The sequence below is a fragment of the Agelaius tricolor genome, unplaced genomic scaffold (assembly GCF_023055355.1).
Source record: "Agelaius tricolor isolate 1412-34295 unplaced genomic scaffold, bAgeTri1.0.p SCAF_120, whole genome shotgun sequence".
Lineage (NCBI taxonomy): Eukaryota > Metazoa > Chordata > Aves > Passeriformes > Icteridae > Agelaius > Agelaius tricolor.
Window position 1 is genome coordinate 120,351 of NW_027269380.1, and position 22,461 is coordinate 142,811.

General features: G+C 59.6%; 4 protein-coding genes across 8 annotated transcripts in view; 1 reads left to right on the forward strand and 3 right to left on the reverse strand.

Annotated features, from left to right (window-relative positions):
• Window positions 1-355: 355 nt before the first annotated feature.
• LOC139586514 (mucin-19-like) lies at window positions 356-6,810 on the reverse strand. 4 transcript variants are annotated; one of them, XM_071419997.1, is made up of 4 exons: window positions 6,236-6,810; window positions 4,669-4,920; window positions 3,695-4,269; window positions 356-3,649 (listed from the first exon to the last, which is right to left on the reverse strand). In XM_071419997.1, exons 2-4 carry the CDS (start codon window positions 4,910-4,912, stop codon window positions 1,325-1,327), a joined length of 3,144 nt encoding a protein of 1,047 aa, XP_071276098.1. In that variant the 5' UTR covers window positions 4,913-4,920; window positions 6,236-6,810; the 3' UTR covers window positions 356-1,324. The 4 variants fall into 4 exon arrangements, with proteins under 4 accessions (XP_071276098.1, XP_071276100.1, XP_071276099.1 ...); XM_071419999.1 differs by having other exon boundaries at window positions 356-2,274; window positions 2,368-4,269; window positions 6,236-6,809; XM_071419998.1 differs by having other exon boundaries at window positions 356-3,410; window positions 3,492-4,269; window positions 6,236-6,805.
• A 1,589-nt stretch (window positions 6,811-8,399) lies between these two features.
• LOC139586516 (claudin-19-like) lies at window positions 8,400-17,104 on the reverse strand. Its single transcript, XM_071420014.1, has 5 exons — window positions 15,117-17,104; window positions 11,434-11,565; window positions 10,085-10,166; window positions 9,217-9,309; window positions 8,400-8,619 (listed from the first exon to the last, which is right to left on the reverse strand). Exons 1-5 carry the CDS (start codon window positions 15,352-15,354, stop codon window positions 8,541-8,543), a joined length of 624 nt encoding a protein of 207 aa, XP_071276115.1. The 5' UTR covers window positions 15,355-17,104; the 3' UTR covers window positions 8,400-8,540.
• Window positions 17,105-17,238: 134 nt separating this feature from the next.
• FIS1 (fission, mitochondrial 1) lies at window positions 17,239-21,997 on the reverse strand. 2 transcript variants are annotated; one of them, XM_071420015.1, is made up of 5 exons: window positions 21,882-21,997; window positions 20,807-20,939; window positions 19,815-19,891; window positions 18,495-18,600; window positions 17,239-17,596 (listed from the first exon to the last, which is right to left on the reverse strand). In XM_071420015.1, exons 1-5 carry the CDS (start codon window positions 21,981-21,983, stop codon window positions 17,508-17,510), a joined length of 507 nt encoding a protein of 168 aa, XP_071276116.1. In that variant the 5' UTR covers window positions 21,984-21,997; the 3' UTR covers window positions 17,239-17,507. The 2 variants fall into 2 exon arrangements, with proteins under 2 accessions (XP_071276116.1, XP_071276117.1); XM_071420016.1 differs by lacking the exon at window positions 18,495-18,600.
• ALOX15B (arachidonate 15-lipoxygenase type B) overlaps window positions 21,975-22,461 on the forward strand; it is a 28,142-nt gene continuing 27,655 nt past the window's right edge. Inside the window, exon 1 of the mRNA XM_071420013.1 lies at window positions 21,975-22,261. Coding sequence (XP_071276114.1) covers window positions 22,115-22,261 — 147 coding nt within the window. The 5' untranslated portion in view covers window positions 21,975-22,114. The remainder of the gene's footprint in view (window positions 22,262-22,461) is intronic.

Sequence of the window (22,461 nt, forward strand, 5' to 3'; positions counted from 1 at the left end):
TATGGTAAAGGGGTTACGTAATGGGGTTACGTAATTTTAGCCGTCAGTGAAACTGGTTTTTACTGGTTTATACTGGTCTGGAGTGTTTTTTTACTGCAGTGATTCCCTATTGGCGCTCTCCCTGAGCTCCCAGTTTGATCCCAGTATGTCCCTAGTATCCTCCCAGTGCTCCCAGTACCCTCTCAGTGCCCTCCCAGTGCTGCCATTGCCCTCCCAGTGCTCCCAGTGCCCTCCCAGTGCTCCCAGTATGCACCAGCAGCAGCCACCACTGGGAGGTGTCACCCACCCCCAGGGTTGTCCTGACCCGGGCGGTGCCACCAAAACCCGCGGGAAAAACAAAAACAACCCCAAAAAAAAAATCTCCAGAAATCATTTATTGCTCACTGGGTCGCCTTCGGTCACCGCTCCCAGTGCTCCCAGTTTGCCCAGTTTGGGGCAGCTCCCACACCCGGTAGCTGCGGTTGAGCCGGGGGTGCCCGTGCAGCCCAGAGCGCATCCCCAGTGTCACATCACTGTCCCCAGTGCCCCCTGTCACTGTCCCCAATGATCAGCTCCCAGTATCTCCATCATTCCCATCGCTCCCAGTGCTCCCAGTTTGCCCAGTTTGGGGCACCATCCACACCCGGTACCGGTGGTTGAGCCGGGGGTGCCCGTGCAGCCCAGAGTGCGTCCCCAGTGTCCCCAATGACCCATTCCTGTCCCCAATGTCCCCTGTCACTGTCCCCAATGATCAGCTCCCATTATCCCCATTATCCCCAGTATCCCCATCACTCCCATCACTCCCAGTGCTCCCAGTTTGCCCAGTTTGGGGCACCATCCAGACCCTGTAGCGGTGGTTGAGCCGGGGGTGCCCGTGCAGCCCAGAGCGTGTCCCCAGTGTCACATCACTGTCCCCAGTGTCCCCTGTCACTGTCCCCAATGTCCCATTCCTGTCCCCTGTGTCCCCAATGATCAGCTCCCATTATCCCCAGTGTCCCCATCGCTCCCAGTGCTCCCAGTTTGCCCAGTTTGGGGCACCATCCACACCCGGTAGCGGTGGTTGAGCCGGGGGTGCCCGTGCAGCCCAGAGCGCGTCCCCAGTGTCACATCACTGTCCCCAGTGTCCCATTCCTGTCCCCAGTGTCCCCTGTCACTGTCCCCAATGTCCCCAATGATCAGCTCCCATTATCCCCATTATCCCCAGTATCCCCATCACTCCCAGTGCTCCCAGTTTGCCCAGTCAGGGGCACCATCCAGACCCTGTACCTGTGGTTGAGCCGGGGGTGCCCGTGCAGCCCAGAGCGCGTCCCCAGTGTCCCATTCCTGTCCCCAATGTCCCAAATGATCAGCTCCCATTATCCCCATCACTCCCAGTGCTCCCAGTTTGCCCAGTTTGGGGCACCATCCAGACCCTGTACCTGTGGTTGAGCCGGGGGTGCCCGTGCAGGCCGTAGCGCGTGCCCAGCGCCCCTTGGGGACAGGGGTGGCCGTAGAAGACGCGGCGCACGCGGGCGTGCAGCAGGGCCATGGCGCAGAGCGCGCACGGCTCCCGCGTCACAAACACGTCACAGCCCGACAGCAGGTACCCCCCCGTGACGTCATCAGTGTCACCTGGGGCGCCACCTGGGGCCGCCTCGGGCTCCTCGGCTGCCCCGGGGATGATGTGACCCGTCAGGTCCATGGGGACGTCACCGAGGGACAGCAGGTCCAGGGGGACAATGGGAGCGGCCACGGTGGCGGTGGCACCAGAGGTGGCTCCAGAGGTGGCACCAGAGGTGGCTCCAGAGGTGGCATCGGGGTCCTTGGTCACTTGACCCTTCAGGTCCATGGGGATGTCATGGATGGTGACGTCATTGGTGGCACCAGAGGTGGCTCCAAAGGTGGCATCAGGGGTGGCATCGGGGTCCTTGGCCACCCCTGGGATGATGTCACCCTTCAGGTCCATGGGGATGTCATGGATGGTGACGTCATTGGTGGCTCCAGAGGTGGCATCAGAGGTGGCACCGGGTTCCTTGGTCACTTGACCCTTCAGGTCCATGGGGATGCCAGGTGTGGTGACATCGTTGGTGGCATCAGGGGTGGCTCCAAAGGTGACTCCAGAGGTGGCATCAGGGGTGGCACCGGGGTCCTTGGTCACTTGACCCTTCAGGTCCATGGGGATGTCATGGATGGTGACATCATTGGTGGCATCAGAGGTGGCACCAGAGGTGGCATCGGGGTCCTTGGTCACCCCTGGGATGATGTCACCCTTCAGGTCCATGGGGATGCCAGGTGTGGTGACGTCATTGGTGTCACCTGGGGTGGCACCGGGGTCCTTGGCCCGCCCCCTCAGGTCCATGGGAACACCATGGATGGTGGAGCTGGGGTTGGTGACGTCGTTGGTGTCACCTGGGGTGGCACCGGGGTCCTTGGCCACCCCAGGGATGACGCCACCCATGAGGTCCATGGGGACGTCACGGTGGCCGACGATGACGTCACCATGAGCAGCGATGACGTCACCAGCCCCGAATTTGGCCACCTTGGCCCTGACGCCGCCGTCCCCGGGGTGTCCCCTGCGCCGCGCCCTCCCCGTGACAGTGCCACCACCCCTGGTGACGATGCCACCGCGCCCTTGGTGGCCACACCGTGCTGTCCCCATGTCCCCAATGTCCCCTGGGTGTCCACACCGTGCTGTCCCCATGTCCCCATTGTCCCCTGGGTGTCCACACCGCGCTGTCCCCATGCTGTCCCTGCTGTCCCTTCGGTGACACCGCACTGTCCCTCTGTCCCTGTCCTTGCTGTCACTTTGCCCTCGGTGACACCGTGTCCTCCCCGTGTCCCCAATGTCCCCACTGTCCCTGTCCTTGGTGTCCCCATGCCCTTGGTGACACCGTGCCCTCCCCATGTCCCCAGTGTCCCCAGTGTCCCCATGCCCCTGGTGACACCATGCCCTCCCTGTGTCCCCAATGTGCCCTTGGTGACACCGTGCCCTCCCCGTGTCCCCATTGTCCCCCGTGTCCCCGCGCCGTGCCCGTGCCACGCGTGCGATGCAGTCCATGGCGGCGTGCCGCAGCGGGTGCCACCCATCCCCATTGATGTCCCCATTGGTGTCCCCATTGGTGTCCCCTCTCCTGTCCCAGCCCACGGCCAGCACCCGCCCGCTCCGGGGGTCCAGCGCCGCCGCCCCCGCCCCCCGCCCCGCCCCCGCCGCCCGCGCCACCGCCAGGGCCACCCGGGCCACGCCCACCTGCGCCGGGGACAGCGATGGCGGCCGCGACCCCGAGGGACCCCGGCCCCACCACGGCCACAGCCCGGCCTGGCGGGCGGCCACGGCCTCGGGGCCGGACACAGGGACACGGCCGGGCACACGGACACGGAACGGACAGCCCAGGGCGGGGTCGGACACAGGGACGGGGATGGACAGAGGGACAGGGATGGACATGGCCTCAGGGCTGGACAGAGGGACAGGGATGGACACAGGGACACGGAACGGACAGCCCAGAGCCGGGTCGGACACAGGGACGGGGACGGACAGAGGGACGGGGCTGGACACAGGGACAGGACTGGACACAGGGACGGGGACGGACACAGGGACAGGGCTGGACACGGCCTCAGTGCCCAGCAGGGAACTGGGAGCACTGGGAGCACTGGGAGCACTGGGAGCACTGGTGGCACTGGTGGCACCGGAGTCCTCAGTGGAACTGGGCAAACTGGTGGCACTGGTGGCACTGGGGACATCAGAGTCCTTGGTGGCACTGGGGACACCAGAACCATCGCTGGGAGTCAAGGCACTGGTGGCACTGGGGACACTGGTGGCACTGGGGACACTGGTGGCACTGGTCATACTGGGGACACAGGTGGCACTGGTGACGCTGGCAGCGCTGCTCTTACTGGTCAAACTGGTCCAACTGGGGTCCTCAGAGTCCCACGTCACGCTGGTGGCACTGGTGTCACTGGTGCCATTGCTGTCCTTGGTGCCACTGGTGTTACTGGTGTTACTGGTGTTACTGGTGTCACTGGTGTCACTGGTGGCACTGGTGTCCTTGGTGCCATTGCTGTCCTTTGTGCCACTGGTGTCACTGGTGTCACTGGTGTCACTGGTGTCACTGGTGTTACTGGTGGCACTGGTGGCACTGGTGTTACTGGTGGCACTGGTGCCATTGCTGTCCTTGGTGCCACTGGTGGCACTGGTGGCACTGGTGGCACTGGTCTTGCTGGTGTTACTGGTCCAGGTTTCAGCGCCGGGGGTGGCGGTGACGTAATCGGTGACGTCATCGCTGTCGTCATCGGCGATGATGTAATCGATGGGGGCTGCGTGAGACCAGTGCTCCCAGTAAGGGCTCCCAGTGACACCAGTAAGGGCTCCCAGTAACCCCCAGTACTTGCAGGAACCCCCCAGTTAATCCCAGTCCCCCCCAATGCCCTCCCAGTTTATCCCAGTTTGATCCCAGTCCCCTCCCAGTCCCCCCCAGTCCATCCCAGTCCCTCCCAGTATAAACCAGTGCCCCCCAATCCCTCCCAGTTCCCCCCTAGTCCCTCCCAGTTTGTCCCAGTTTGATCCCAGTCCCTCCCAGTATAAACCAGTGCCCCCAATCCCCTCCCAGTCCCTCCCAGTCCCTCCCAGTTTGATCCCAGTCCCCCCCAATGCCCTCCCAGTTTATCCCAGTTTGATCCCAGTCCCTCCCAGTCCCTCCCAGTTTATCCCAGTACCGTGGGCGGGGTCGATGCCCAGCAGCAGCTCCGCCCCCCCAGGCCCCGCCCGGACCCGTTTGAGGTGGGGCAGGTGCGGGGGGAGGGGCGCCAGGGCCCGCAGCAGCCGCGGGGTCTCCCGGGGCCGCAGCAGGGGCGCCGCCCATCCCCCCCACACCGGCAGGCCCCGCCCCCGCCCCTCCCCCCACCACGGCACCGCCCGCGGGGGGGGCAGAGCGGGGGGCGGCCCCTCCCCCACGTCCATGGGGGCACCTGGGGAGAGACACAGGGGGAGGGGCTTAGAGAGGGGGAGGAGCTTAGCGAGACACAGGGGGAGGGGCTTAGAGAGGGGGAGGAGCTTAGCGAGACACAGGGGGAGGGGCTTAGAGAGGGGAGGGGCTTAGAGAGGGGCGGAGGGGCTTAGAGAGGGGGTGGGGCTCAATGAGAGGGGAGGGGCTTAGGGGAAGTGGCTTAATGAGAAGAGAGGGGCTTAATGAGAGGGGAGGGGCTTAATGAGGGTGGGCTCAGAGAGGGGAGGGGCTTAATGAGCAGGAGGGGCTTAGGGGGGGCTTAATGAGGGGGAGGGGCTTAATGGGATGGGATGGGCTTAATGAGGGGGAGGGGCTTAATGGGATGGGCTTAATGAGGGGCGGGGCTTAGGGAGGGGGAGGAGCTTAATGAGAGGGAGAGCCTTAGAGAGGAGGGGCTTAGAGAGGGGAGGGTCTTAATGAGCAGGAGGGGCTTAGAGAGGGGAGGGGCTTAATGAGAGGGAGGAGCTAAAGGGGGCAGGGATGGGTTAAGGGGAGGGGCTTAGGGAGTGGGGGAGGGGGGACCCCTCCAATATTAGGGACCCCCCCCCTCGAACCGCCCACTCAACCCCGGTCCATCCCAGTGCCCTCCCAGTGCTCCCAGTTTGTGCCTCCCAGCATCCCCCCCGGTCCTTCCCAGTGCTCCCAGTTCCCTCCCAGTCTGTCCCAGTATCCCCAGTTTGGTTCCCAGTCCCTCCCAGTCTGTCCCAGTATCCCCAGTTTGGTTCCCAGTCCCCTCCCAGTCTGTCCCAGTATCCCCAGTTTGGTTCCCAGTCCCCTCCCAGTCTGTCCCAGTATCCCCAGTTTGGTTCCCAGTCCCCTCCCAGTCTGTCCCAGTATCCCCAGTTTGGTTCCCAGTCCCCTCCCAGTCTGTCCCAGTATCCCCAGTTTGGTTCCCAGTCTGTCCCAGTATCCCCAGTTTGGTTCCCAGTCCCTCCCAGTCTGCCCCAGTATCCCCAGTTTGGTTCCCAGTCTGTCCCAGTATCCCCAGTTTGGTTCCCAGTCCCCTCCCAGTCTGTCCCAGTATCCCCAGTTTGGTTCCCAGTCCCCTCCCAGTCTGTCCCAGTATCCCCAGTTTGGTTCCCAGTCCCTCCCAGTCTGTCCCAGTATCCCCAGTTTGGTTCCCAGTCTGTCCCAGTATCCTCAGTTTCCCCCCAGTCCCTCCCAGTCTGCCCCAGTATCCCCAGTTTGGTTCCCAGTCTGTCCCAGTATCCCCAGTCCCTCCCAGTCTGTCCCAGTATCCTCAGTTTCCCCCCAGTCCCTCCCAGTTTCCCCAGTACCGTCCCAGTGCTCCCAGTTCCCCGCACGTGTCGCTTCCGCGCCGCCGCCGCCGCCCTGGCCCCGCCCCTTTTCCCCTCAGCCAATCAGCGCGCGGGGGCGGGGCCAGAGCCGGAACCAGCGAGAGGGGGCGGGGCCGCATCTGCAGCGCCCTCTGGCGGCCGGGAGGAGCCGGGACCAGTTCAGACCAGTTCGGACCAGTTCGGAGCATTTCCGACCAGTTCCGGCCACTATGGACCAGTACAGGCACCAGTTTGGACCAGTTACGACCAGTTCAGACCAGTTTGCACCAGTACGAGCACCAGTATGGACCAGTTTAGCCCAGTTCGGCCCAGTTTGGGTCACCCCAGACCAGTTTGAACCAGTACAGGCATCAGCTCGTGCCAGTTCTGACCAGTTCAGACCAGTTCGGACCAGTTCAGACCTGTTTGCACTAAAACGGGCACCAGTATGGACTGGGAGCACTGGGAGCCCAAACTGGGAGCACTGGGAGGAACTGGGGGTCACAAACTGGGAGCACTGGGAGGCCAAACTGGTTTTCACTGGTTTTTATTGGTTCTTTACTGGGAGCACTGGGCACCCAAACTGGGAATTACGGGGAGCCCAAACTGGGAGCACTGGGAGCACTGGGGGGTCACAAACTGGGAACACTGGGAACACTGGGAGCCCAGACTGGGAGCCCAAACTGGTTTTTACTGGTTTTTATTGGTTCCTTACTGGGAGGGCACTGGGAGGGCACTGGGCGTTACTGGGAGGCCAAACTGGAAGCACTGGGAGCCCAAACTGGGAGCCCAAACTGGGAGCTACTGGGAGCTCAAACTGGTTTTCACTGGTTTTTATTGGTTCCTTACTGGGAGGGCACTGGGAGCACCGGGGGGGTTACTGGGAGCACTGGGAGCCCAAACTGGGAGCATTGGGAGCCCAAACTGGTTTTTACTGGCTTTTATTGGTTCCTTACTGGGAGCACTGGGGGTTACTGGGAGCCCAAACTGGGAGCACTGGGAGCCCAAACTGGGAGCACTGGGAGCACTGGGAGCCCAAACTGGTTTTCACTGGTTTTCACTGGTTTTTATTGGTTCCTTACTGGGAGGAGCCCCCGGACACCCCCGGAGTGGGGACGGGGGGGGCTGGGGGGGTTGGGGGAATTTGGGGAAATTTGGGAGAAATTTGGGAAAATTTTGGGGAAATTTTGGGGAAATTTTGGGGGATTTTGGGAGGCATTTGGGGAATTTTGGGGCATTTTGGGGATATTTTGGGGTTCATTTTGGGGATATTTTGGGGTTCATTGTTGGGATATTTTGGGGTTAATTTTGGGGATTTTGGGGACATTTCAGGGTTCATTTTGGGGACATTTCGGGGATTTTTGGGGACATTTTGGGGACATTTCGGGGTTCATTTTGGAGACATTTTGGGGTTGATTTTGGGGACATTTCGGGGTTCATTTTGGGGACATTTTGGGGATATTTTGGGAACATTTTCGGGATTTTTGGGGGACATTTTGGGGACATTTCGGGGTTCATTTTGGGGATATTTCGGGGTTCATTTTGGGGACATTTTGGGGATTTTTGGGGGACATTTTGGGGACATTTCGGGGTTCATTTTGGGGACATTTCAGGGTCCATTTTGGAGATATTTTGGGGAAATTTCGGGGTTCATTTTGGAGACATTTCAGGGTTCATTTTGGGGACATTTCCGGGTTCATTGTGGGGATATTTTGGGGTTCATTTTGGGGATATTTTGGGGGATTTTGGGGACATTTCGGGGTTCATTTTGGGGACATTTTGGGGATATTTTGGGAATAATTTGGAGATAATTTGGGGATATTTGGGGTTGATTTCAGGTTATTTTGGGGTTCATTTCAGGGATATTTTGGGGGATACTTCGGGGTGTCCTGGGGTCCATTTTGGGGGTGTTTTGGGGGATATTTTGGGGACATTTTGGGGATAATTTCAGGGGTAATTTTGGGATATTTTTGGGGATATTTTGGGTCCATTTCGAGGTCTGTTCCGGGTCCATTTTAGGGGATAATTTCGGGATAATTTTGGGATATTTTGGGGAATATTTCGCAATAATTTCGGGACATTTGGGGGATAATTTCGGGATAATTTTGGGGATATTTTGGGTTCATTTCCGGGGTCGATTTTGGGTCCATTTCTGGCCATTTCGGGGTTCAGTTTGGGGATATTATGGGATATTTTGGGGGATAATGTCGGGATATTTTGGGGACGTTTTGGGGCCATTTTGGGGGATATTTGGGGATAATTTGGGGCTGATTTCGGCTCCGTTCCGGCTCCGTTCCGGTCCCTCTCACACGTATTCGTTCCGCCCGTATTTGTCCCCCAGCGGCGGTGGGGGAGGGGCCGCGGCCGCGCGGGGCGGGGCGGGGCTGGGGGGGGAGGGGCGGATCAGGAGGGGGGGAGGGGCGAACCAGAGCCCCGCCCCCACCGCGAGATCAGCGAGGGGGAGGGGCTTCAAGGAAGGGGAGGGGCTTGGGGGGAGGTCAATGGGGGGGAGGGGCCTAAGGAGGGGATGGGCTTAAAGAGGGGGAGGGGCTTAAGGAGGGGGAGGGGCTTGAGGAAGGGTCAACATGAGGTGGGAGGGGCTTAAGAGGGGGAGGGGTTTAAAGGGGAGGGGTTTGAGGAGGGGGAGGGGAAAGAGGAGGGGAGGGGCTTAAAGAGGGGGAGGAGCTTGAGGGTGTCCCCGGGGTGGGGGAGGGGCCTCCAGGAGGGGTTCCCCAGATTGGGGGGAAGGGGTTAAATGGGGGTGGGGCTTAAGGAGGGGGAGTGGCTTAAGGAGGGAGGGGCCAACGGGGTGGGGGAGGGGCTTAAGTGCAGAAGGGGAGGGGCTTGGGGAGGGGGCGGAGCTTTAAGGGGAGGGGTCTGGGGTGGGGGAGGGGCTTAAAGAGGGGGAAGGTTTTGGGGTGGGGGCGGGGTTTAAAGAGGTGGGGGAGGGGCTTGAAGGGGGGGAGGGGCGCGGTTCTCACCCGGCTCGCGCCATCCAGAGCAGCGCCCCTCCCCCCACGGCCTGCAGCGCCCCTCCCCCACCCGCCTGCATCACCGCGGGGCCGGGCTCGAACCTGGGGGGGGAGGGGAGGGGGGAGGGGGGGGAGGGGAGGGGGCGTCACCACAAAAAAAAAACCCCACAAAAAATAAAAACCACCCCAGGGACCCCCCAAATCCTCCAAAATCACCTCAAAAAATCATCCCCCCCCCCCATAAAAAACCAACCCCAAAATCACCCGAAACGCCCCCAAAAAATTCCCCCCAAAATCACCCCAAAATTTTCCCCAAAAACACCCGAAGTCTCCCCAAAATCACCCCCCATCCCCAAACCCCCCAGGACCCCCCAAATCCCCCCAAAATCTTCCCCAAATTTCCCCCAAATCCCAAAAATTCCCCCGAAAATCTCTCCAAATCCCCCCAAAAATCCCCCCAAGAATTCCCCCCAAAATCCATCCCAGGGACCCCCAAACCCCCCCAAACTCACCCCCAAATCTTCCCCAATTTCCCTCAAATTTCCCCCCAAAACCAGCCCAGGGACCCCAAATCCCCCCAAAATCTTCCCCAAATTTCCCCCAAAGCCCTCCCAAAATCCAGGGACCCTCAAATCCCCCAAAATCCCCCCCGGCATCCCCAAATCTGCCCCCAAAAAATCCCAAATCCCCCCAAAATCCACCCCAAACTTCCCCTTCCCCCTCCCACCAAAAAACGCCCCCAGGATCCCCCAAATTCCCAAGAATTCCCCCCAAAATCCACCCCAGGGACCCCAAAATCTTCCCCAAATTCAACCCCAGACCCCGCCCCCCAAATGCCCCGCCCCCAAATGCCCCGCCTCCAATGCCCCTCCCCCACCTGGTTCCCAGCACGGAGGCGTCAAAAAATTCCTGAGCGGAGCCGAAACCGAACCAGAGCGCGGAGCCCGCGGAGCACAGGCCTGGGAGGGGCAGGAACGGGGAAAAAACACACGAAAATGGGAAAAATACACCCGAAAATGGGAAAAAACCACACGAAAATGGGGAAAATTGACCCAAAAATGGAAAAAATCCACCCAAAAATCGACCCGCAAATGGGAAAAATCCAACCGAAAATGGGAAAACTTCACCCGAAAATGGGGAAAAGCCACCTGAAAATGGCAACAAAAGACCCAGAAATGGGAAAAATTCCACCCAGAAATGGGGAAAATCGACCCAAAAATGGAAAAAATCCACCCAAAAATCGACCCGAAAATGGGAAAAATCCAACCGAAAATGGGAAAAATTCACCCGAAAATGGGGAAAAAACACCCGAAAATGGCAGAAATCCACACAAAAATGGGAAAAATCCACCCGAAAATGGGAACAATCCACCCAAAAATGGCAAAACCCAACACAAAATTCACCCAAAAATGGCAACAATTGACCCAATAAACGGCAAAAATCCACCCAATGAATGGCAAAAAACCACCCAAAAATGGGAAAAAAGCACCCAAAAATGGGGAAAAACCACCTGAAAATGGCAACAAAACACCCAGAAATGGGAAAAATCCACCCAAAAATGGCAAAACCCAACACAAAATTCACCCAAAAATGGCAACAATTGACCCAATAAACGGCAAAAATCCACCCAATGAATGGCAAAAAACCACCCAAAAATGGGAAAAAAGCACCCAAAAATGGGGAAAAACCACCCGAAAATGGCAACAATCCACCCAAAAATGGGGAAAATCCACCCAAAAATGGGAGAAATCCACCCAAAAATGGGGAAAATCCACTCAAAAATGGAAAAAATCCACCCCGGAATCAGCCCCAAAATCCTCCCCATTGCCCCTCCCCCACCCCCCAAATCCCCAGCCCCTCCCCCTTTAGCCCCGCCCCCTTTAGCCCCTCCCCTTAAGTCCATCCCCCTTTAGCCCCTCCCTTTTACCCCCAGCCACTTTAGCCCCCCACCTTAGCCCCTCCTCCTTTAGCCCCTCCCCCCTTTAGCCCCTCCCCTTAAGTCCATCCCACTTTAACCCCTCCCCCTTTAGCCCCTCCCCCCTTTAGACCCTCCCCTTTAGACCCTCCCCTCATTAGTCCCTCCCCTCATTAGCCCCTCCCCCTTTAGCCCCTCCCCAACCACCCTTTAAAACCTCCCCTTTGGCCCCTCCCCTATTTAGCCCCTCCCCACCCCATCCCCTTTAGCCCCGCCCCCTTAGGCCCCGCCCCCTTAGGCCCCGCCCCCACCTGCCAGCAGCAGCAGCGCCCCCCCCGCTGCCCGGGGGCCCCTCCGGGGTCCCGCGAACGCCCCCAGGAGCCCCCCCAGGGCCCCCAGGGCCGCCCCCAGCACCGCCAGGGCCCGGCTGCCGTGCAGGTACCCTGGGGACAGCAGGGGAAAAGGGGGTTAGGGGCACCAAAATCACCTGAAATCACCCCAAAAACCGCCACAAAATAGCCCCAAAATAGCCCCGAAATCACCCCAAAACCTGCCACAAAATAGCCCCAAAATAGCCCCGAAATCACCCCAAAAACTGCCACAAAATAGCCCCAAAATAGCCCCGAAATCACCCAAAAACTGCCACAAAATGGCCCCAAAATAGCCCGAAAGTATCCCTAAAAATAGACCTAAAATAACCCAAAATAATTCAAAATATCCCCAGGGCCCGGCTGCCGTGCAGGTACCCTGGGGACAGGGGAAAAGGGGGTTAGGGACGCCAAAATCACCTGAAATCACCCCAAAATCACCCCAAAATAGCCCCAAAATAGCCACAAAATAGCCCCAAAAACTGCCACAAAATAGCCCCAAAATCACCTGAAATCACCCCAAAACCTGCCACAAAATAGCCCCGAAATCACCCCAAAAACTGCCACAAAATCACCCCAAAATAGCCCGAAAGTATCCCTAAAAATAGACCTAAAATAACCCAAAATAATCCAAAATATCCCCAGGGCCCGGCTGCCGTGCAGGTACCCTGGGAATGGGAAAAGGGGGTTAGGGGCACCAAAATCACCTGAAATAGCCCCAAAAACCGCCCCAAAATAGCCCCAAAGTATCCCTAAAATATCCCTAAAAATAGACCCAAAATATCCCTAAAAATACACCTAAAATCACCCCAAAATAGCCCCAAGGTATCCCTAAAATATCCCTAAAATAGACCTAAAATAACCCAAAATAATTCAAAATATCCCCAGGGCCCGGCTGCCGTGCAGGTACCCTGGGGACAGGGGAAAAGGGGGTTAGGGACACCAAAATCACCTGAAATCACCCCAAAACCTGCCACAAAATAGCCCCAAAATCACCCCAAAATAGCCCCAAAAACTGCCCAAAAATAGCCCCAAAATATCCCTAAAATATCCCTAAAAATACACCCAAAATAACCCAAAATAATCCAAAATATCCCCAGGGCCCGGCTGCCGTGCAGGTACCCTGGGGACAGGGGAAAAGGGGGTTAGGAGCACCAAAATCACCTGAAATCACCCCAAAAACCGCCCCAAAATAGCCCAAAATATCCCTTAAAAAAAGACCTAAAATATCCCTAAACCAGCCCCAAAATATCCCTAAAATTATCCCTAAAATTATCCATAAAATATCTCTAAACTATCCCAAAATAGCCCTAAAAATAGCCCCAAAATATCCTAAAAATCTGCCCCAAAATAGCCCCCAAATCACCCAAAAATAGCCCAAAAACCAGCCCCAAAATATCCCTAAAATTATCCATAAAATATCTCTAAACTATCCCAAAAATATCCCAAAATATCCTAAAAATCTGCCCAAAAATAGCCCCAGAATAGCCCAAAATCACCCCAAAAGTATCCCCAAAATACCCTAAAAACAGCCCCCAAAATACCCCCAAAATAACTCAAAATAACCCGAAAAATTACCCCAAAACCCCCTAAAATATCCCAAAAAATACCCCCAAAATTACCCAAAATAACTCAAAATAACCCCAAAAAATAACCCCAAAAAAACCTTAAAATATCCCAAAAATATCCCGAAAAACAGCCCCAAAATTACCCAAAATAACTCAAAATAACCCCAAAAATAACCCCAAAAAACCTTAAAATATCCCAAAAATATCCTGAAAAACAGCCCCAAAATTACCCAAAATAACTCAAAATAACCCCAAAAAATAACCCCAAAAAACCCTAAAATATCCCAAAAATCTCCCGAAAAACAGCCCCAAAATTACCCAAAATATCTCAAAATTATCCCAAAATTATCCCAAAAATCTGCTCCAAAATTACCCAAAATAACTCAAAATATCCCCAAAACTCCCCTAAAATCCCCCTAAAAATGCCCCAAATTCCCCCCAAACCCCTCCCCAAGTCACCCCTCAATGTCACCCCCAGTGTCCCCAATGTCCCCAAGGTCACCTCAAGGTCACCCCAATGTCCCCAATGTCCCCAATGTCCCCCAAGGTCACCTCAAGGTCACCCCCATGTCCCCACTGTCCCCCACTGTCCCCCTTGTCTCCAATGTCCCCAATGTCCCCCCTCCAATGTCACCCCCAATGTCACCCCCAATGTCCCCCCAAGGTCACCCCCATGTCCCCACTGTCCCCCATGCCCCCCTTGTCTCCAATGTCCCCAATGTCCCCTCTTTGTCCCCAATGTCTCCCCTTCAAGGTCACCCCAAGGTCACCTCAGTGTCCCCAATGTCCCCCCTCCAATGTCACCCCCAAGGTCATCCCAAGGTGACCCTGATGTCCCCAATGTCCCCCCAGTGTCACCACCCCAATGTCACCCCCAAGGTCACCTCAATGTCCCCAATGTCCCATGCCCCCATTGTCTCTGATGTCCCCCCAATGTCCCCCCAATGTCCCGCCAATGTCCCCAATGTCCCCCCACTGTCCCCAATGCCCCCAATGTCCCCACTGTCCCCAATGCCCCCCCACTGTCCCCAATGTCCCCCCCACTGTCCCCCGAAGTCCCCCCAATGTCCCCCCCTGTGTCCCCCTCCCCCCAATGTCCCTGTGTCCCTCGCTGTCCCCTCCCTGTCCCTTCCTGTCCCCATCCCTGTCCCCTCACTGACGTCCTGATGTCCCCAATGTCCCCCTGTCCTTCCTGTCCCCCCCGCTCCTGGCCCTGTCCCCATCCTGCTGCTGACGTCCCCTTGTCCCCACTGTCCCCACTGTCCCCAATGTCCCCTCCCTGTCCCGTCCTGGGCTCGGCTCTCTGTCCCCACCCTGATGTCCCCAATGTCCCCAATGTCCCCCCAATGCCCCCAATGCCCCCAACCCCCCAATGTCCCCAATGTCCCCCCTGTCCCCCCCCGTCCTTTGCTCTCTGTCCCCTCCCTGATCCCCCCAATGTCCCCAATGTCCCCAATCCCCCCAATCCTCCCCCTGTCCCCAATGTCCCCAAATATCTCAATGTCCCCCCTGTCCTCCCCCCATCCCTTGCTCTCTGTCCCCTCCTTGATGTCCCCAACCCCCTCAATGTCCCCAATGTCCCCAAACCCCCCAATCCCCCCCAATCCTCCCACTGTCCCCAATGTCCCCAACCTCCCCCATCCCCCCAATGTCCCCAACCCTCCCCAATGTCCCCAACCCCCACAATGTCCCCAGTGTCCCCCACCCTGTCCCCCACTGTCCCCAGTGTCCCCAATGTCCCCAATCCCCCCAACCTCCCCAACCCCCCCAATCCCCCACTGTCCCCAATGTCCCCAATGCCCCCAGTCCTCCCACTGTCCATAATGTCCCCAATGTCCGCAACCTCCCCAACCCCCCCAACCTTCCCAAACCCCCAATCCCCCCAATGTCCCCAGTGTCCCCACCCTGTCCCCACTGTCCCCGGTGTCCCCGTACCGGGCAGGGTGACCAGTGACAGCAGTGGCACGCAGGACATGACCCCGCTGTCCCCAATGTCCCCAACTCCCCCAATGTCCCCAATGTCCCCAATCCCCCCCGCTGTCCCCGGTGTCCCCGTACCGGGCAGGGTGACCAGTGACAGCAGTGGCACGCAGGACATGACCCCGCTGGCGTCGGTGCCGCAGTCGGCCCAGAGCCCGCGGGTGACAATGACAGCGGTGACAGCGCTGGTCTGGCCCCCGCCCATGCCCCACACCCCCGCGGCCACCGCGGCCACCAGGAGCCCCCAGCCGGCCACCGCCAGGGCCACCGCGGCCAGCGCGGCCAGCGGGGCCTGGGGACAGCCCCCGGGTGCCATCGGGGACGCCGGGGACACTGGTGGTCACCGGTTGTCACTGGTGGCACTGGTGGCACTGGTGGTGATGGGCACTGGGCACTGGTGGTGATGGTCGATGGTCACTGGTGGGCACTGGTGGCACTGATGGTCACTGGTGGCGATGGTCACTGGTGGTCACTGGTGGCACTGGTGGTCACTTGTGGTCACTGGGGGTCACTGGTCACTGGTGGCGATGGTCACTGGTGGTCACTGGTGGTGATGGGCACTGGTGGGCACTGGTGGTCACTGGTGGCACTGGTGGTGATGGTCACTGGTGGTGATGGTCACTGGTGGTCACCGGTGGTCACTGGTGGTCACTGGGCACTGGTGGTGATGGTCACTGGTGGTCACTGGTGGTGATGGGCACTGGTGGTCACTGGGGGTCACTGGTCACTGATGGTGATGGTCACGGGTGGCACTGGTGATGATCACTGGTGGCACTGGTGATGATCACTGGTGGCGACGGTCACTGGTGGTCACTGGTGGTCACTGGGCACTGGTTGTCACTGGTGGCGATGGTCACTGGTGGTCACTGGTGGTCACTGGTGGTCACTGGGCACTGGTTGTCACTGGTGGCGATGGTCACTGGTGGTGATGGCCACTGAGCACTGGTGGCACTGATGGCACTGGTGGTGATGGGCACTGATGGTCACCGGGCACTGGTGGTCACTGGTGGTCACTGGGCACCAGTGGTGATGGTCACTGGTGGTCACTGGGAGTGCTGGGTGTGCTGGTCACTGGTGGCGATGGTCACTGGTGGTCACTGGTGGCACTGGGAGCACTGGTGGTCACTGGTCACTGATGGTGATGGTCACTGCTGTCACAGGTGGTCACTGGGCACTGGTGGCACTGGTGGCACTGGTGGCACTGGTGACACTGGTCACTGATGGTGATGGTCACTGCTGTCACTGGTCACTGGTGTCCCCGCTGTCCGGCCCTGGTTTAACTGGTTTAACTGGTCTGTGCTGCTGTCCGGCGCTGGTTTCACTGGTCTGTACTGGTTTGTGCTGGTGTCCAGTGCTGGTTTCACTGGTCTGTGCTGGTCTGTGCTGGTGTCCGGCACTGGTCTGTACTGGTTTCACTGGTCTGTGCTGGTGTCCGGCACTGGTCTGTACTGGTTTAACTGGTCTGTCCTGCTGTCCGGTGCTGGTTTCACTGGTCTGTACTGGTCTAACTGGTCCGTACTGGTTTCACTGGTCTGTACTGGTTTAACTGGTCTGTGCTGGTGTCCAGCGCTGGTCACTCGGGCGGGGGCGGGGCCGGGGTTTGGGGGCTGCCCCCTCTCCTCCCCCCCCGCCCCTCCCCCCCGGAAGGAACCAGGTGTGTCCGGGCCGCCCCTCCCCCCTTCCTGCCCCTCCCCCACACCCTCCCCCACCCCCGAGCCCCTTCCTGTGACGCAAAACGGGGGGGGGGGGGGGGAGGGGACCCCAAAACCGCGGGGGGGCCCTGGGGGGGCTCTGGGGGGGGCCCTGGGGACACTTGGGGACACTTGGAGGGGGCTCTGGGGACACTGGGGGGGCTCAAATGACATTTGGGGACACTTGGGGGGGGCCTGAGGGGGCTCAGGTGACACTGGGGGACATTTGGAGGGGTCTCGGTGACATTTGGGGGACTCAGGTGACATTTGGAGGCATTCGGGGACATCTGGGGACATTCGAGGGGCTCTGAGGGGGCTCAGGTGACATTTGGGGGGGTCCCAGTGACACCTGGGGACATTTGGGGGGGCTCAGGTGACATTGGGGGGGTTCAGGTGACATTTGGGGTGCCCAGGTGACATTGGGGGAACTCAAGTGACATTGGGGGGGTTCAAGTGACATTTGGGGTCCCTCGGGGGTCCCAGCCCCGCCCCCCTCAGTGACGTCACTCTCGGAGCCCAATCAGGTTTATTTACATCGGGGGGGGGGGGGGGAGGGAGGGGAGGGGTCAGTGCGGGGTGGGGGAGGGGCTGGGGGACTCCCGGGGGGGTCCCCAAGGCACTGGGGGAGGGGCGGGGGGAGGGGGGGGGAAAGGGGGGCGGTGTCTCTGACGTCACCGCGAGTCATGACGTCATCCCGCAGCACCCTGACGTAATCTCCGCGGCGTCACCGCGCAGGCCCCGCCCCTTCTCCCCGGGGAGGGGAGGGGTGTGGGCGTGGTCAGTGCCGGGCGCGCGCGATGGCCACGCCCACCAACCCGGCCACGCCCATGACCACGCCCCCGACGATGGCCGCGCCCACCAGCCCGTCTGGGAGGGGGGGACAGAGGGGACAATGGGGACAATGGGGGGGGGACAGAGGGGACAATGTCAGCACCTGGGGGGGCTTTGGCACCTCCCCAATGTCCCCTCAATGTCCCCAACACCCTCAATGTCCCCAATGTCCCCTTGCTGTCCCTGCGGTCCCCAATGTCCTCCCCATGTCCCCATTGTCCCCAATGTCCTCCCCATGTCCCTCCCATGTCCTTGTGTCCCCAGAGCCTCCGACACCCCCAATGTCCCCCCAATGTCCCCCCGCTGTCCTGCTGTCCCCATTGTCTCCTCAATGTCCCCAATGTCCCCAATGTCCCACCCATGCCCCCAGTGTCCCCCCATGTCCCCTATCCCCCCATTGACCCCAATGTCCCCCTGCTGTCCCCAATGTCCCCCCACGGCCCTCCCATCCCCCCAACCCCCTCAATGTCCCCAAATGTGTCCCCAATCAATCCAATGTCCCCACAATGTCCCCAACACCCCCAATGACCCCAATCCCCCCATGTCCTCAACGTCCCCCCACTGTCCCCAATGTCCCCTACACCTCCCAATGCCCCCAATGTCCCCACAATGTCCCAAACATCCCCAATGTCCCCAATCCCCCCATGTCCCCAATGTCTCCCCACTATCCCCAGTGTCCCCCTGGCTCCACCCCCCAATGTCCCCCCAATGTCCTCCCAATCCCCCCAATGTCCCCAATGTCCTCAATGTCCTCAATGTCCCCCCACTGTCCCCAATGCCCCCAATGTCCCCGCAATGTCCCAAACATCCCCAATGCCCCCAATGTCCCCCCACTGTCCCCAATCCCCCAATGTCCCCATTGTCCCCAACCCCCCCATTGTCCCCAACCCCCCCAATGTCCCCATTGTCCCCAATGTCCCCCCCGTCCCCTCACCCCTCCTCAGGCGGCTCCGGACGCGGCTCCGCAGCCTCAGCACCTGCGCGTTCTGCGGCTCGGCCGCCAGGAGGCGCTCCAGGTGCTCCAGGGCGCGCTCGTACTCCTGGGGGGACACCTGGGTGTCACCTGTGTCACCTGAGTGTCACCTGTGTCACCTGTGTGTCATCTGTGTCAGGTGAGTGTCACCTGTGTCACCTGTGTAACTTCTGTGTGTCACCTATGTGACCTGAGTGTCACCTCCCTGTCACCTGAGTGCCACCTGTGTCACCTGTGTGTCACCTGTGTGTCCCCTCCCTGTCCCCCCCCTCCCATTCCAGGTGTGCCAGGAGCTCTCTCACCCCTGTGGGGACATTGGGGACAGACCCTGTGCCACCCCCCCCCATGACCCATCTGTGTCCCCAATGTCCCCAACGGCCCCAAAATCCCCCAAAACCTCCACAATGTTTCCCCAATGTCCCCCCAATGTCCCCCCAATGTCCCCAGTGTCCCCTCAATGTCCCCTCAGTGTCCCCTCAGTGTCCCCAGTGTCCCCAATATCCCCAGTCCCATTTTTCCCCATTTCTCCCATTTTTCCCCATTTTTCCCCATTTGTCCCAAAGGTCCCCTCAGTGTCCCCAGTGTCCCCTCAGTCTCCCCAATGTGTCCCCAGTGTCCCCAATTCCCCCAATGTCCCCAGTCCCATTTTTCCCAATTTTTCCCAATTTTTCCCATTGTTCCCCATTTTCCCCCAATGCCCCCAATCCCCCCAGTGTCCCCAATCCCCCCAATGTCCCCAAATCCCCCAAAACCTCCCCAATGTTCCCCCAATGTTCCCCCAATGTCCTCAGTCCCATTTTTCCCAATTTCTCCCATTTTTCCCCAATGTCCCCAATGTCCCCAATCCCCCCAATGTCCCCTCAGTGTCCCCAATGTCCCCAGTGTCCCCAGTCCCATTTTTCCCAATTTCTCCCATTGTTCCCCATTTTCCCCCAGTGTCCCCTCAGTGTCCCCAATGTCCCCTCAGTGTCCCCAATGTCCCCCCAGTGTCCCCAGTCCCACTTTTCCCATTGTTCCCCATTTTCCCCCAGTGTCCCCATGTCCCCTCAGTGTCCCCAATGTCCCCCCAGTGTCCCCAGTCCCATTTTTCCCATTGTTCCCCATTTTCCCCCAATGTCCCCAATCCCCCCAATGTCCCCTCAGTGTCCCCAGTGTCTCCCCAGTGTCCCCAATGTCCCCCCAATGTCCCCAGTCACATTTTCCCCCAATGTCCCCATGTCCCCCCAATGTCCCCAATCCCCCCAGTGTCCCCAGTGTCCCCCCAGTGTCCCCCTGTCCCACCTTGAGCCGGTAGTAGCCCAGGGCCAGGTAGAAGAGGACGTCTCGCTGCTCCTCCGGGGGGGTCTCGGGCAGCAGCTCTGGGGACCCCAAAACCACAAAGAGTCACCCCAAAATTACAAAGAGTCACCCCAAAATTACAAAGAGTCACCCCAAAACTGACCCCAGGGACCCTAAAACTGCCCCAGGGACACCAAAATTACAGAGAGTCACCCCAAAATCACAAAGAGTCGCCCCAAAACTGCCCCCAGGGACACCCAAAAATTCCTCCCAGCCATGACCCTTGCTTTAGCCACGCCCATAACCACGCCCTCCAAAGCGGGAAAGCCCCGCCCACCCCGCGGGCCGTGTGCACCCGGTACCAGAGCAGGCCCCGCCCCCAAATTGTTCCGTGTTTATTCCCAATTTTTTCTGTGTTTTTTCCCAAATTTTTCCCAAATTTTTCCTTGTTTTTTCCCAAAATTTTCCCAAATTTTTCCCTGTTTTCCCCCAAATTTTCCCTTGTTTTTTCCCAAATTTTTCCCCGTTTTCCCCCAAATTTTCCCTTGTTTTTTCCCCAAATTTTCCGTGTTTTTTCCCAAATTTTTCCCACTTTTTTCTGTGCTTTTTACTAAATTTTTTCCCAAATTTTTCCCAAATTTTTCCCAAATTTTTCTGTGTTTTTTCCCCCTGTGCAGGCCGCGCCCAACCCTCGGGCCGTGTCCTCCCGGTACCCGAGCAGGCCCCGCCCCCTGTTTCAGGCCTCGCCCCTCACCGGAGAGCAGCGCCACCCCTCGGGCCGTGTCCCCCGGTACCGGAGCAGGCCCCGCCCCCTGCGTTGGCCCCGCCCCTCACCGGAGAGCAGCGCCACCCCTCAGGCCGTGTCCCCCGGTACCGGAGCAGGCCCCGCCCCCTGTTTCAGGCCTCGCCCCTCACCGGAGAGCAGCGCCACCCCTCGGGCCGTGTCCCCCGGTACCGGAGCAGGCCCCGCCCCCTGTGTTGGCCCCGCCCCTCACCGGAGAGCAGCGCCACCCCTCGGGCCGTGTCCTCCCGGTAGCGGCTCCGCACCAGGCCCCAGCCGTACTCGAAGCGGCACTGCCGGGACAGCGCCCCCTGCTGGCGCTCGGCCGCGTAGCGGCGCTCCAGAGCCTGCGCACAACGCAAAGGGCAACGGGCAAAAGGCAAAGGGGGGCACTGGGAGCACTGGGAATACTGGGAGGGTACTGGGAGCACTGGGTTGAGTCACTGAGGGTTACTGGGAGAGCACTGGGAGGGTACTGGGAGCACTGGGAGCACTGGGAATGGCACTGGAAGGGCACTGAGAGTGACTGGGAGGGTACTGGGAGAGCACTGGGAATGGCACTGGAAGGGCATTGGGAGCACTGGGAGCACTGGGAATGGCACTGGGCCCTTACTGGGAGCACTGGGTTGAGTCACTGGGGCTTACTGGGAGAGCACTGAGAGCACTGGGCCCTTACTGGGAGGGTATTGGGAGCACTGGGAATGGCACTGGAAGGGCACTGGGAGTGACTGGGAGGGTACTGGGAACACTAGGATGAGTCACTGGGTGCTACTGGGAGCACTGGGAGGGTACTGGGTGCTACTGGGAGCACTGGGATGAGTCACTGGGGGTTACTGGTAACACTGGGAGGGTACTGGGAGCACTGGGATGAGTCACTGGGGATTACTGGGAGCACTGGTGTTTACTGGGAGCACTGGGATGAGTCCCTGGGGGTTACTGGGAGCACTGGGTGTTACTGGGAGCGGGCTCGTGGGCGTACCTTATCAGAAGGGCGTGGTCACAAATGGGCGTGGCCAAAACGGGCGGAGTCTCCCAGCCAAGACCCCCGAGGGTCCCAGAGGGGGCGTGGCCAACCCAGATGGGGGCGTGACCACTCAACCAAAGGGGGCGTGGCCACTCAGAGGGCGTGGTACGTGAGGGCGAGTGGGCGTGGCCAACCCGGGCGGTTTCGGGGGCCGCAAAAGGGGCGTGGCCGGGGGGGCTCGCGGCACTCGGGGGGGTCCACAGGGAGTGGGCGCGGCTGCCAAAAAAGGGGGCGTGTCCATTCGCGGAGGGGGGCGTGGCCTCACCATCAGATCCTCCACCGCCACCACATCGTCGAACTCGGGGTCCATCGCACCCGGAAGCGCCGCCGGAAGTGAAGGCGGAAGTGACGGTTTAACCCCGCCCATTCCACCTGCTCTTCGTCGCGATTGGCCGAGCTTCAACGCACCGCCCCGCGATTGGCCGGGCGGCGCGTGAGCCCCGCCGCCATTGGCTCCGCCTCCCGTCAATCACCGTGAGGGGGCGAACCGCCACTACCATGGCCACGTACCGGGTGCGGGTCCGCACCGGGACCGCTCCCGGCGCCGGCACCAGCGACGCCATCGCCGTGACGCTGGTGGGGAGCCGCGGCAGCAGCGCCAGGACCGCGCTGGATCGCTGGGGACCCGACTTCCATTGCGGGGCGGTGAGAGACAACGGAGGGGGCGGCTGAGGGCGGGGGGCGGCTGAGGGGAGGGAGGGGGTAGGGGACATTTCGGGTATTTGGGGACATTTCGGGGGATTTGGGGACGTTTAGGGAGTGTTTGGGGACATTTCGGGGGTTTGGGGGGCGATCTGGAGGGGATTTGAGGACATTTAAGGGGTGTTTGGGGACATTTAGGGGGG

What these genes read in the sequence shown, in the direction of transcription:
- LOC139586514 (XM_071419996.1), bottom strand. Translation starts at nt 4,912, where the DNA reads ATGGACGTGGGGGAGGGGCCGCCCCCCGCTCTGCCCCCCCCGCGGGCG. An exon ending in GGGCATCGACCCCGCCCACG is followed by an intron (nt 4,270 to 4,668) that starts GTACTGGGATAA and finishes GGTCTCACGCAG; the next exon opens with CCCCCATCGATTACATCATC.
- FIS1 (XM_071420015.1), bottom strand. Translation starts at nt 21,983, where the DNA reads ATGGGCGGGGTTAAACCGTCACTTCCGCCTTCACTTCCGGCGGCGCTT. An exon ending in TGGCGGTGGAGGATCTGATG is followed by an intron (nt 20,940 to 21,881) that starts GTGAGGCCACGC and finishes CGTTGTGCGCAG; the next exon opens with GCTCTGGAGCGCCGCTACGC. An exon ending in TGGGCTACTACCGGCTCAAG is followed by an intron (nt 18,601 to 19,814) that starts GTGGGACAGGGG and finishes GTGTCCCCCCAG; the next exon opens with GAGTACGAGCGCGCCCTGGA.
- LOC139586516 (XM_071420014.1), bottom strand. Translation starts at nt 15,354, where the DNA reads ATGGCACCCGGGGGCTGTCCCCAGGCCCCGCTGGCCGCGCTGGCCGCG. An exon ending in GTCACTGGTCACCCTGCCCG is followed by an intron (nt 11,566 to 15,116) that starts GTACGGGGACAC and finishes TGCTGTCCCCAG; the next exon opens with GGTACCTGCACGGCAGCCGG. An exon ending in GGCGCTGCTGCTGCTGGCAG is followed by an intron (nt 10,167 to 11,433) that starts GTGGGGGCGGGG and finishes TGCCCCTCCCAG; the next exon opens with GCCTGTGCTCCGCGGGCTCC.